We start from the raw sequence: 14,915 nt of genomic DNA, 5'->3' as shown, positions 1-14,915 counted from the left end.
GTCAAGGCATTCTTTGATGCCAGGACTTTCCTCCATTTTATAAAAATCCAGATTAAACTTCGTACCCCATTGCCCAGAGGCTCTTCGCTATGCGAAGGTATGGGGGAGGGATGTTGTACGCAGCCTTACCCTTGCATATGCAAAGAGACTGTTTCCGGATTCGAACCCATGACCAACAAGTCACCAAGGCACAACTTTACCGCTGCACCAGGGCTCGCCCTCTTATAAAAATCCAGATTATTCTCTAATTTTTAGTTTAGTAAGATTTGCTTTCATGATCAGATCAGATGCAATTCTTGTTGTAAAATTGAATAGAATTTCCTTCGGGGAAGAGTAAGAAGAAATGTTTCAATATCATAACCTAACTTGTCAACAATTGAATTTCTCTCTATTAGATCACTGCCAGATTGAGCTACCTTTCAAGTCTACCGAGCTTGTGGGAGTTTCTGTACATTTATATGGTGCCACCTATTTTAAGCAAATAAATGGCATTCGCATCATTTTATACCATCTCCATAGGATGAAAAAGCATTTTTAAAATTCTCAGGTCTACAGTACAGAATATTTTTAAGAGATGTTTAAATACTAATAAATCACCAGCTAAGTGATTTATCTACGTCTCTCTTCAAATAAACAGATTGTTGTCGAAGATTATGTTGGTAAAAGTCCACACAAAAATGCTCAAAAATCAAGAAAGAAAAATTGAGGAATACATGTTCAATTACTTAATAACCTAAAGAATAACAACAGATAATGGAAAAGCTGACTGCTCTAATTGTTGACCTTTTCCTTTAATGATGGATTTGAGAAGAATTTCCATTGTGCAGAATTAGCCTCAATTAGTCCAGAACACAGTAAAGACATGTTACTGATAATAGATTCTTTTACTTTTTTCTCTGTCTCCTGTTTTAATACTACTAGATTTTACAGACTTTGTTCTTAGGAAAAATGTTTCACATCAGAATCATAAGAAATAATGATCCTACAACTGAGCTAACACCCCAAAATTAAGAAATAATGTGCCCTACAAAGAAAAGGCCGGGGATAAGATACATGAAAAGAAAAAATGTTGAATCCAATAGGGTAAAGTCAGTATCCTTATCATTTAAAAATTCATATTTATAGTAGTTTGTTAAAAGCTACAAAACTACCAAACTCTTATCATACCTTGACAAGTAATTAAAAATATAGAAGTGTTGACCACATGCTAATTAGTCATCTGTGGGTATCAGTGAAAGAGTTTTAGTAGGTGAACGCTGATAAACCTTATACAATATTATAGATTTTGAACACACTATGCATGAATTTATATTTAATCTGTCTATCATTATTTCAGTAATTAAATATAAAGAAGGGCAGTTTTGGTGAAAGAACTGTCTGATTTTGGTGTTAATCCTTGTTTCTGTCTATGGTTCATATTCAATGAGAATAAATATTATAGGTAATGGTGCTTTGGTCTTAATCTGTGTGTTTGTTGATGCTTGAATATAGATGTTTAGGCCCTGTTTGGTCTAAGGAAATGTTCCCTTTCTGTTTCAATTTTCTATTTTCACTAATAATTACAATTACAATAGTCAACCTTTTCAACGACTCTTGTTTTCAGAAAAAAATAATTTGTACAAATTCTCAATTACATACAAAAATTCAAAAATAATTTTATTAAAATTAATTCTGTAAAAAGTTAAAAATAAACAGCAACCTAATAACTCATGCGTGTGTGGATCAGACCTACGTTCTGGAAGTGGATGTCAATTGCTAAATAGCATCAACTGACAAAACCATTATTAACGTTTGATTTTGAGGATTGGAAATCTGTGATGTTTTTTGTTCCTTGACAGTAGAACCGTAGAATACTAGTCCTTTATATGTACCACGAGATTACTAAAGAAAAGAATATATAGGAATGAGAGTCTTCCGTTTAAAACACAATGAAGTAATGAGAGAGTTGGTAAAATCAACAGAGACATAAGGGTTGCATGCCACTCGTGCACACGCAAAATAACTCATCATTTTGGTCTCAAAATTGTATAAACTCAAATTGCTGTCCATTTGTCACATCCCACAAGATCCGGATCTCAGCAATCCAAAAGGCCATTTATTACACCATTTGCAGTTCTAGCTCCTTACCATTGAGACAAGCCAGGTAATGGATAGCCTTGAAGCTCAAACAACAGCATTTTTATATTTTGAAATCAAGAGGCAATGTGGCAGCAAAGGAGGCAAACTAGCTGATGACTAATGAGGGGTTTCTGATTGCCAACACTCGGAGGACATGCCAGCAATACACATCATTTTGGCATGTATTATATCACAACTAAAAGTTAACAATGTTTGGCAGAGATGTGACAAGTTCACCAAATTAATAGGAAACACATGCTGGTACCACATGCCCACGTTCATTATGAAAGGATAGCTGTGCTGTCTATTTTCTTGACCAATTAGAATGAATCATGACATGCCGTTGTTTGCACTTATATATAAAGAGAGTTAAGGACTTGATGAGAGAACAAAAACATTGAGCTTCCTTTGAAAAAGAACAAAATACAAAGAGTAACCATGGCAAACAAGTTCCATGTTCGCTCAAATAGTTTTCCCACTGGATCTCATCCTAGCACCATTACAGTAGAGGAAGAGCTGAGCAAGCTCAAAACATGGGAAGCCACTTCCACATCCACATCAAAGTCAATTGGCACTGGCTTGTCCTTGCTTCAAGACTTGCATATTGACTTGGAAGATCTTCTCAACATGGCATCAACCCAAAAGCTGATTTCCAACCATCAAGGTGAGAAATGCATGGAAGAACTACTTGATGGATCAGTGAGAATTTTGGATATCTGTGGCATCACAAGGGACACCATTTTACAAACTAAGGAAAATGTCCAATCCCTTCATTCTGCTCTTAGAAGGAGAAAGGGGGATTCAAGCATTGAAAAAATTGTAGCCGAATACAATTTCTTCTCAAAGAAGATGAAGAAGAATGCCAAGAAAATGATCTCAACTTTGAAGCAAACGGAGAGCAAATTTGTAGCATCCCCACTCTTGAATCAAGACCAACAACTTGTTGCTTTGGTTAGAGTGCTTAGGGAAGTCATTGTAATGAACATGTCTATCTTCCAATCCTTGTTAACTTTCTTGGCCGCGCCTGCTTCAAAGTCAAAGGCAACCAAATGGTTATTCGTAGCAAAATTAATGCATAAGGGAGTGATAGCATGTGAAGAGAAACAAGAGAATTCCAATGAGTTGCAATGTGTGGAAGCATCTTTAAGCACCCTTCTAAGTGATGGTACTAATGTTGAAAAGATGCAGGCTGCACGTGAAAGATTGGAAAAATTGGAGAATGCCATTGAAAGCATAGAAAATGCTTTGGAGATCGTCTTTAGGCGCATGGTTAAAACAAGAGCCTCCCTTTTGAACATCATGACTCAATAAGATTAGAGAGTCATGATTTTCTCTCCAAATCCTTCAAAGCATCCAAATTTTAGGGATCTGCTGAGGTTTGAAAAAAATTTCCTTATCAATTTGTACATGTATACAATTCAATAGTTATACAATCAAATACAATTAAATGTTTATACTCTATATTTAGATATATTTTTGTTTTTAAGTCACCTTTGCCCTTTAGAATATTCCTTTGCATTTATCGTGTTTCTCCAGCCAAACATTATAGTTACTATTTACTAAAATTGGCTGGAGAATAGTGTCTAACTAGCTAACCTCTTTACAAAATCTTCCTCAAAAGCGGAATAAAAAAGCAATGCCCCTTGACAAACCCTCCAAAACACACTACAGAATCTGATAAATACTCCCATATAGAGGATTACAGAAGAAGAAAAAAGCAATAATTGATAACATTCGAGCAATTCTAACTTGCAAAACCCCTGCATCTACACTTCTTCTACTCAACACTTTGTAACAGAAAAACCATTCATCAGATATAGCCTATCTCTTCCTTAGGACAGTCTCCCAAGCGATAATTGTTATGCATACGTAATTCGAATATTTAAATCATATAGTAATTATCTAATTTTCCTCTCTTTTATTGTTCTTGTGTTAAAACATTAGGAATTTAGCTTCTTCTGAGTTTTTATCTAATAGATGCTAAAGTTAGTTAATTTATAGTGTTTTTTATCGTATATTTTTGCAGAATAACATGGCAGGAGGCCTCAAGAGGATTGAAGAATTGGAGCAGCACGCTCAGCGCGTCAACAATCGCTCAACACGAAGAGCCAACTGGGAGGTTAGGCTTAGGATACATATGACGGCTTAGTGCGCATCTGGTAGCTTAGCCCACATCTGTCGGCTCAGCGCGCACTCACTTATGCCAATTGAACTTTGCATGTGCGCTCAGCGCCCATAGGCTTAGCATACCGTCAATGTCAAAAAATATAACTGTGTTACATTAAAAAGGGGAGAAATCAAAAGGAAGTTTTTTTGAGACCAAATAAGGAGCTAGGACATGAGAGAAGAGGGAGAACTCACTCACTTGTGAATCCTTTCCTCCATTTTCTTTCGTTCTCTTCCGTACCTCTTGTTTCCTTTTTGTATTAGTAAGTCTCTCATGACAATGAGAGACTAAATCACCCATTGTTGGGAGCTCAGCAACCAATCACTCTTAATGTAATGATTCTAGGAATTATGAGTGAAATTAGGTAATTTAGGCTATTTCACATGAGAGATCATGATTAGGGTAGGTTAGCGGATGAAGGTAATTATCGGAATAAGTTAAATAGTAAAAAATCTTTAATGTTGCGTCAAGAGTAGTTTTAGTAGACTGAATCCCAACACGTTCCGTAAGTCTGCTTCAACCGACAACTCACCCCTCGAGTGTTTATATTCTATCTCTTTAATGTACTCTACTTAATTATCTTTATTTATGTTGAATTTTACATTTTGTATCATTATTCGACCAATATCGAATTTAATTCATTAATTGCTTAAAATTGAACATATACAAACTCTGAGTAGACAAAGTACATGTGGACTCGACACTCAATCTTACTGTTTTAAAATATTACTTGAGCGAATTGATATACTTGTCAAAAAGTTAACACCAAGTAAAGAACACTACATAATTTTCATGTACACTAGTTGCCTATGCCAAACAATAGGCATACTAGCAACAGTATGTCATCCAAGACTGCAGCAGCCAATAACATAGCTCCAAACCAGCAGCATCATCTCTCACATTTATTTAAAAATATACTTATATTTGGTTATATCTTTAAAATATATGTATATGAATAAAATTATCAATTTATAAAATATTTAATAGTATATTAATTATAATTATTAATTACATTAAAGTTGAAGAAAATGATTAATAATATTTATATTTGAATAGTTTTAACCTTTCACTCGGGGCCGTTGGATCACTAAGGCCGACTTTCATCCTTGCTCTTGATGGAGATGTTATGCCTACTCAAATTTATGATATTTTTCTCTAAGTAATAATAGTGATGTAATACCAATATAAAATATATAAGTTTAAAAATAATATAAATATATAATTATTTAAATTTGAGTTTTATTTTTTATTATTATGGATTTTTTATGTTAACATGTAGTTGATTTTTGCATGTTTATAGTTAATAAATTTGTTGAAGTAGTGTGATTTTTATTAAATAAAAAATTATTTGATAAATATAATTGTTAGTTATTTTAAAATGATACTTATATTTTTAAGATATTAATTTTAATTATGTAATTATTGAAGTTTTGAGCAAATGTCACTCGTGCACACACCTAACTAATCTAATGCTATAATTTGTGCATCATTTTGTCCTTTGAATTGTAATCAACTTATCTGTCACTTGAATTATTGCACATTTACTAGTATATCTCATGAGATCAAGATCTCAACCTTGCAAAAACAACTCAATTCATGTTACTGTTCGAGCTCCTTCATATTGAGACAACTCAGTGGACATCTCTGAACCAACAAGCAGCAACAATTTTATATTTTGAAATCAAGAGGGTAAGGTGGCAGCAGAGGAGGCAAACAACAAACTTGTTGATGAATAATAAGGTTTTCTGATTACCAACACTCGAAAGACACAGTTATATACCAAAAACCCATTTTACTATCATTATGTCCTGCAGAATATCACATGTAATATCACAATGTTAGGCAGAGGTGTGACAATCTTACCTAATTCAAAGGGAATCCATGCGGGCACCACATGCTTTCTTTGCATATTGATTAATGAGCTTGTCCTTTTTTTGGCATATTAGAATGATTAATGAATTATCAATGGCCAGTTGGCCACTATATATAAAGAGATGAAGGACCTAGCTAGGTAAGAGCACAAAAACATTGAACTTTCTCAGAAAAAAAGAACAAACAAGAAAAGAGAAAGTAACCATGGCAAACATGTACCATGTTCGCTCAAATAGTTTTCCTTCTGGATCTCATCCTTGCTCCATTAGAATAGAGGAGGAGCTAAGCAAAATGAAGACATGGGAAGCCACATCCACTTCCACATCTGAGTCAATTGGCACTGGCCTATCCTTACTTGAAGATTTGTATATTTGCTTGGAAGATCTTCTCAACGTGGCATCAACGCAAAAAGTGATTTCTAACCATAAAGGTGAGAAATGCATGGAAGAATTGTTTGATGGTTCTGTGGGAATTTTGGATATCTGTGGCATCACAAGGAACACCATGTCACAAGTTAAGGAAAATGTTCAAGCCCTTCATTCTTCTCTTAGAAGGAGAAAGGGTGATTCGAGTATTGAAAAAAGTGTAGCCGAATATAACTTCCTCACAAAAAAGATGAAGAAGAATGCCAAGAAGTTGATGGCATCTTTAAAACAGATGGAAAGCAAATTTGGAGTATCCCCAATTTTGAATCAAGATCAAGACCTTGCTTCTGTGATAAAAGTTCTTAGGGAGGTCATCACAATGAACATGCTCATCTTCCAATCCCTTTTGTCTTACTTGGCTTGGCCAGCTTCAAAGTCAAAGGCAACTAAATGGTTGATGGTGGCAAGATTGATGCATAAGAAGAGGGTAATATCATGTGATGAAGAATCTCAGAATGTCAATGAGTTGCAGTGTGTTGAAGCATCTTTAAGCACCCTTCTAAGTGAAGGTACTAATGTTTCCAAGTTGCAGGGTGTGCGTGACAGATTGGAGGCTTTGGAAAACGCCATTGAAAGCCTAGAAAATGGTTTGGAGAGAATGTTTAAGCGGTTGGTCAGAACAAGAGCCAACCTTTTGAACATAATGACTCAATAGAGAGTGCTAAATTTTAATTTAGTCTCCAAATCCTGCAAAGCATCCAAATTGTAGGGTTCTGCTGAGGATGCAAAAATTGACTCATCAATTTGTACATGTATATATATACAATTCAATAGTTACACAATCAAATACAACGAAGAGTTCATAGACTATATTTTGATTTCTTCCGTTTTAAGTCACCTTTTTTCTTTTTAAGACCTTACATTTACTTATATCATGTTCTCTACCTAGACACTATAGTTACTAATATTGGCTAAAGAATAATGTCTAATAAGCAAGTGGAATAATTAATGTCTTCAGCATTATAAAGAGAAACTTAGAAAAACGATCAATTCACTAATACTTTAGGCAAGAGTTTGAAGGGAAGAAAGTAGTCAAGCACCATAATTATGTGAGGGATTTTCAAACTAATAGAAGTCCAAAAACATTAAAGAAGGATACCAATGAAAGAGGACACAATTTCAAAGCAGGGAAGACACTGCAACAGGTTGCTGAGCAGCGTAAGGGCTGCTGAACACTTATGAGCAACTTTTGTAGAAGGATTGCTTCTGTGTGTTGTGAGATGATTTTTTGTGTGATTTTTTAAATTGACTTTGTTTACCTCTGTCTTGGTATCAATTTCTTATATTGAAAAATTGTTTTGGACCATTTAGCAAGTGTATTACGATGAAATTAGCAATGGAATTGATTTCTTCAATGTTTTGCCTATTTTTAAAGGAGTTGTTACTTCATTGTTCTAATCATTCATATCAGTTTCATAAAATGAAAATTTTATATTGATAAATTAGATTAACATTTGTCCCAAAATAGATAGTTTTACCAAAAAAAAACATTATTTTTTTATTTCTTGAAAGATATGTTCAGAACTAAACACAAATCTTTAATATCTGTCTGTCTAAAATATAATTTGCGACAAAGCTTTTTCAAACAAAATATATTTGGTAAAAAATTCCTTCTAAATTTAGTTTTCATGTCCGAAATTCATGAAAAAGTGTTTAAAATATGTCTGAAAAGACATTTTTCTAGTTAGAAAAATAAAGAAAAAGAAAAGTCACATAGCATCAACTTCTAACACGAATGGTCATGGATTTGATTTTTCCTTCCTGCTAATAAAAAAATTAATAACTAATAACTAATATTTACGAAAAGAAGGAAAGAAGTGTAGGAATTTAGTGAGCTAGCAAAAGAGAAATTTCTCGAGGTTAATAATGCGAATAGCAAGGGTTAATAGTGGGAATAGTAGTTCCCATATTCTTTTTCTCCTCACATAAACCCCAACTCCTTCGGCCCATTATCGTAACTCAGTCTATGATCTATGGATTGGACTTGTGTATCACAAAGGCCCTGTATTGATCTTATGGCTATAGTTTTCACATTATTGATGCATCCTATAAATTGAAAAGTGACATAATAGAAAAAGAATTCCACAAGCAATGGTATAATTGCATCCCAATAAAAAAAAATGGCATCAAACTAGATTGACACACCAAGTCCCTATTGATCCCTGCAATATACCAAAATAATATAAATATTTCGAACAACGATCAAAAGAAGCAATAACTTACATTAAAATTATATTATTAACACAAAACACAATATTTTTATGAATATTATTTTATTCTTACGTATCACACATCGTCTATTTTATCTCCTTTTTATTGTCTTTCTCTTTGTTGTATACAAATATACTGTACAAAGACAATTTCTTTCAATATTATCAATTGTATTATTTTTTCTTGTAAGGTAAAAAAAAGAAGAATAAATTATTACTTTGGTCCCTTGACCATATATTTTTATTCAATTTGATTCATCTTTTAATAAAAGATTCAATTTAATATCTTATTTTTTAAAATGTTTCAATATAATCCTTTCCTTACTCAATTTAATTCTTTATTTTTTTAAAAATGCTTCAACACAACATTATATAGTCTCAATTGGACGAAAAAGTTACATTCAAACATATTTTAAAAATTAAGAATTAAATTAAAATTTTCATTAAAAGAAGAACCAAATTAAGTACAGTAAATAAATAGAGAGACTAAATTAGTAATTTAGGCAAAAGAAAATCAAATTATTTTGCTGTTTTGTAAAGTGTGGATAGATTGCTAGTTGTGCATGTCATCGAAGGACAATTTCTTACGAGGTGACAAGCATAGATGTGATAATTAGCAATTCATGCTGGCTTTTCGGAGCTTCTACACTGATGCGAAGGTGATGTTATGTCTAAACTCCCTAATTATTCCCCATATGTGGTCTAAAAGAAAGATTTCAAGGTCAAGTGAAAGAGAAGTAATATTTTGTTGCAGGCAGATATGAACCATTGGAGAATAATACAGTTCTAGTTACGTAGCATATTTCAGTATTAAACCAGGGTTATGCTTTGGCAAGTTAACAGTCCTCACGCCAATCTTTACATACATTAATTTTATCATTTTATTGCAATGAACCAAAAACTATGTTTAATAAAAGATATTGGCCCTTTATAAAGTGATGAGTTAAGGTTCCAATTTCATTAGAAGACACATCCACATTAGTGTCCGTCACCGTTTCGAAAACAATGTCTCTTCCGAATGATACATATACACGTGAACACGTTTTAGGTGTAACAACTAATGATGATTATTGCAATCCTTAAAAGGGAACGGCATGGAAGTGTCGCTCGTGCAATACAAAAGTATACTAATTTTTTTTGTCAATCTTTATAGCCACCACTCAATAACATGAAAGACAGAAAAAAAAAAGGTACTGAAATATATTGAATCTGAATTTGTCATATATATCTTCAATCATATAGCTCAATACAAGTCCATAAACTTTCGAAGACAATTCATAGGTATCATGCATCATGAACAGGGATTGATGAGTACATTGACGATAAAAACTTGGAGATCTTTCAAATAGCTTTAAATAAATTTTTTTCTCGCAACGAGAAGAGAAAAAAAAGAAAAGAGAGGGATAGATTAATTAGAGAAAACGAGAAAGAAAGTGATCTAAATCATTTTCTTTGAGAAAAAAGAGTTTATTAAATTGATAAATACAGTTAATTACTATAAATAATTATAGGCATGGAAGTTTGTGACGAAGTTGCAAAAACTATACATCTAATCATTCTAACATTAGTAAAAACAGAAATCAAGGCGGACCTTAAAGTATATTAAACGTGAAATCTTTTTATTTAAAAATATCTCTTTTATGCTATTGTTTTTGTATTTTAACTATAATACTACCGCTACTAGGAAAAGGTAAAAGAGCAATAGAATGAATTTGTTGCTAAATATATAAACAATTTCAGCCACAAGTAGTTCGTGATTGAATTGGTGACCAATTAGATGCCGTTGCCCAATCCTCCATCGCTAATGACTGTAGCGATCGATTTGATTGTCAGTTGCAAAAATTGTAATTTAGCTTCAGATAATAGTTGGTTGTTCATAACAAAAAATATTAGTCATTATAATTGGTTGCAAGTGATTCTTGGTTACCAATTTAGCCACCATTATAGTATTTGTTAACTAAAATTTAACCAGTCATTAAATCAATTGCTAATCAGATTATTTATTAAGATGTGAATAATGATTGACTGAATTAGCAACTGATTTTGTTTGTTGCTAAATTAGTTTTATTTTTTAATTCTTTTTATTTACATTTTTATTTATTGAATATGTCATTAGTATAAGTGAAATTACATTTGAATATTTCAAATTCTCAAATTTGAATAGTGTAAATAAAAAAAAACAAACATAATAATTAGAATATGAAATCTAATTAAAAAATAATCAGTTAAATTTCACTAAAATTAAGATATGTTTGTATAACCGTTGTAAACTTAAGTTGGCTGTAAAAGGAGATTAGCAAAGACATCTATCATCATTCATTTATTAAAAAAAATTTAAGTTTTATATTGACTAAACATAAAGTCAAATTAAAATATATAAGTGAATGATAATTCTCACCTCTTAATCTAATTCTTAGAGTTTAATTAAACATAAATTCACATTCTAATATTATAAGAAAATTAATCCACAAGTTGGATAATAAACCAAACATGTAATATAATGCCACAAATTCTCATGCATCTTAAAAATAAAAAAATTAAAGTTTAAGACAAGATAATGTTGAGTCATTCCCCACAGAAATCTCACCTAACTAGAGGATTACTAAACTGTGTTGCGCCCCAGCATGGGCCCTTCATGTGCATGATTTTGTATGGAAGTTGAGTGACTCTGCATGAGGGACGGTGAGATCAAAAAGACATCAGAGCCAATTTGGGAGGTCCACCTTACACCCTTATGTAAACACATGAGAAGACGTGACAACAACATCCAAAAACCACAAAAATATTATTATTATAACTTTAAAAACCCACAATATGGGAAAACCACACGTACATGCCTTGGTATTGGTAATAGGAGAATATATATAAGCACTCACCAGTGCCATATAACTTATAATTAAACACCCTTTCTCTTATAAGATATGAAAAGAGCAACTATGGCTTCTACCTTTTCTCCAAAACATTCTCGTGGCTATGCCATTCGATCCATAAGCTTGCCAACTAGATCACATCCAAGCACAGTTCCAATTGAAGAGGAGCTGAACAAGCTCAAATCATGGGAAACATCATCTTCCTCTGAGGTGGAGAGAATTTTCTTTGGTCTTTCAGGCCTTGCAAACTTGTACGAGTGCATGGAGGATCTTTTGAAGTTGCCACTCACCCAACAAGCACTATCTCATCACCACAACCAAAAATGGGTCGATGAGTTGCTAGACTGTCCAGTGAGATTCTTGGACATATTGGGAGAAACAAGGGATGCAATCATGCTAATGAAGGGAAATGTTAGAGACCTTCAATCAGCACTTAGAAGGAGAAAAGTTGGAGACTTGGTGATTGAAAGCCATGTTTCTTCATATTGGAGTCTCAGAAGAAACACAAGGAAACAATGCACAAAATCTCTTGTTTTGTTGAAGCACAGTACTGAAGGGTCATCATTTGGGGCCTCTTCTCCTTTGGATCTTAATCACCACCTATCAGCAGTTGTGCGGGTTCTAAGAGAAGCTAGTTTGATCACTAGCTCCATCTTTCAGTCACTAGTGGCGTTTCTTTCTTCACCAATCTTGAGGTCAAAGATTAATAATAAGTGGACATTTGTGTCAAAAGTGATGCGGAAAGGGGTGCTTCAGCTTCAATGCAACAATCAAGAGGAGAATGTGAATGAACTTGAAAAGGTGGACCTAGCACTTTGTAGAATGGTCATGGATAATGCAACCAAGGATTTTGAGGCTGAGAATATTCAATTTGCACACAAAGAGCTTGAGGCTGTGGTGGTAGTCATTGAAGGGCTTGAAAATGGATTGGATTGCTTGTTTAAGCACCTTATTAATACTCGTGTGTCCTTTCTGAATATAGTTTCTCCCTCAGGTAGAATATGATGATACACAAGTAGATGTCACAATGTCAGAGGATCTATACAAACAAATTAACCTTATTGACATTTTGTACTAGTAACCAAAGAAAGTTGTAATTGATGCAATTGTACATTTTCTTTTCTTTCTTATTCCTTGTTTATTAGCTCTGCACACATTGGTCATTTTTCTTTGGACTTGGTTTTGTTTATTGAATTTTTGTTTTATCTTTCCTACTTTATTTTTCTTCAGCATATTCATCATCTTCCGTTTTAAAAGAAAAAAACAAACACATTTGCTTGCAATCAAGGAAACAGGAACTATTAATGTAACTGGTGGTATTACTTTTTTTGCAGAATTAAGTGGAATGTATAAACTGAAGAGCGTATCAGCATGGTACTAACATACCACATGGTTAGAGTGAATGGAAATTAATATAGAAATGATATATTGAAATCATTGTAACAAGTCCCAAAAAACACTTAAGAAATCACTGAGATTGGGTAAGTGGTGAAAAAAAATTGGAAAATTTGTATGAGATTAAATTTTCAAATAGGGTATTAAAAAGAAAAGGAAAGATTGAGAAAAAGAAAAAACCTAAGAATACAAATCATTAATTAATAAACACAGTAGGACTATCATCCACACTAGTATCTGTTTTTATGCTAAAGATATTCTCTTATTTACTTTTCTAAAATTTTAGTTTATAAAAATGCTTAATTTTTTTTTCTTTTTTTTCCTCAGCTTACTGAGAAGTTTTATCTAATAGGACTTAATTATATTACTCTAGTTCTTAATTTCTACAAATAACTTGATAAGCCACCGTAGTATCTGCTTTTATGCACCCTTAGTGTTTGCAAGAATATGGACCTTTCAAGCTAAACTTCATATCCATTATAATAAAATCTTCCTTCTCATACTCTCATCCATTTCCTTTCTCTCAAACCCCGGAAACTTCATTTTCCAGTCACTTTCAGAGTGTCATTATTCAACTTATGGACTATCATCCATCCATCACCCCTTGGTCCCATCAACTACATAATTATTGCAGTTATAATTGTGCACAACTGCATGGTAAATCATTGAATCTATTTTTTTAACTGGAATAATTAAGGATAAGTTGAGCACTTAAAAAGGAGACTTGCATGTAAATTAAAAAGTTAATTTTCGTTTTTTGGCTTAGAATGAATAATTAAATTGAACTGAATTAATATTATTCCAAATATTATTCCAAATATTATCTGATTTCTCATTATGCAACTAAAATTATTAGAACAGAAGCACTAAAGAATAAAATCAGAGTGTGACAAAGTAATTACCTGACCACACACTCAGAAAAATATGATGGTTTTAGCAACATCAACATGTGTCAAATAACTGCAAAAGCACTAGCAGGGATGAATGTGACAAGACTATACCAATATGCATCTCATCAGTTAACTACAATCAGTATCTTCAACTACCAACTAGAAAGAGCGTGACTAGAAAATTATAGTGAAGTTGGGGAGGGGTTGGGAAAGGAATTGTGTGCATTTAATAAATAAGGAGTATAGAATATCTTTTTACGTGTAATCACTAGTGAGAAAGAAGAAGAAAAGAATCATTGATACTCATTTATTACAAATTTTCACACAAATATCTGCTCGCAATTAATCAGCTTTTATTTAATATCAAAGCATGACTAAGACGATATACTCGTGTCAATGGTGAATATCGTCGTTATATCATATTTATAAACTGAAGAGAGAAGTAAATGAATACCCTGTTATTTTTATTATGATAGACTTCATCTGATTAATCTCTACAACCGCTAGGCTTAATTCGGTAGGAGGGGGTTTCTTTAATGGTTACTGATCCAAAAAGACCCAATTGGGCCTCAATTTGTACAATACCCATTCAAAAACTAGTATATAATTCTGTAGATATTGTTTATATCCTTCTTCGATTAAAATTCAAGTTCTACTTGATAATTTGTCTAATAAATATTTGTATTAAAAACTATCATGCATTACCTGAATCTCTAATTTCTATTGATGAGCATGACAAAATAAAATGAACTTTACATATTCAAATTGATGTAGCTTCAAACAACTATTATTAATATTCATTAAATATTACAAAACAGAATTTAAATATTTTTTAATTCTTACGATATATCACTTTTTAGTTTTGGTCCTTGTAATTATTTTAAAGTATTTTTTATTTTATTCCTTTTTTAGTTCTAATATGTTTTATAATATTTTTTATTTATTTCATAAAAAAATATTTAGTTCAT

At 32.5% G+C, this 14,915-nt stretch overlaps 3 protein-coding genes across 3 annotated transcripts; all 3 read left to right on the top strand.

Moving 5' to 3' along the window:
* The first annotated feature begins 2,523 nt into the window (after window positions 1–2,523).
* Window positions 2,524–3,579, top strand: LOC100775610 (uncharacterized). The gene has a single exon (XM_014763672.3). It carries the CDS (start codon window positions 2,557–2,559, stop codon window positions 3,427–3,429), a length of 873 nt encoding a protein of 290 aa, XP_014619158.1. The 5' UTR covers window positions 2,524–2,556; the 3' UTR covers window positions 3,430–3,579.
* Window positions 3,580–6,310: 2,731 nt separating this feature from the next.
* LOC100820514 (uncharacterized) lies at window positions 6,311–7,383 on the top strand. The gene has a single exon (XM_003537624.3). It carries the CDS (start codon window positions 6,362–6,364, stop codon window positions 7,235–7,237), a length of 876 nt encoding a protein of 291 aa, XP_003537672.1. The 5' UTR covers window positions 6,311–6,361; the 3' UTR covers window positions 7,238–7,383.
* A 4,306-nt stretch (window positions 7,384–11,689) lies between these two features.
* Window positions 11,690–12,871, top strand: LOC100816620 (uncharacterized). The gene has a single exon (XM_003538850.5). The coding sequence runs from the start codon at window positions 11,714–11,716 to the stop codon at window positions 12,665–12,667; it is 954 nt and encodes a 317-aa protein (XP_003538898.1). The 5' UTR covers window positions 11,690–11,713; the 3' UTR covers window positions 12,668–12,871.
* Window positions 12,872–14,915: the final 2,044 nt, after the last annotated feature.

Source organism: Glycine max, chromosome 11 (assembly GCF_000004515.6).
Source record: "Glycine max cultivar Williams 82 chromosome 11, Glycine_max_v4.0, whole genome shotgun sequence".
NCBI lineage: Eukaryota > Viridiplantae > Streptophyta > Magnoliopsida > Fabales > Fabaceae > Glycine > Glycine max.
Note: the sequence above shows the minus strand (reverse complement) of the source record. Positions and strands in the feature narration are given on the sequence as shown.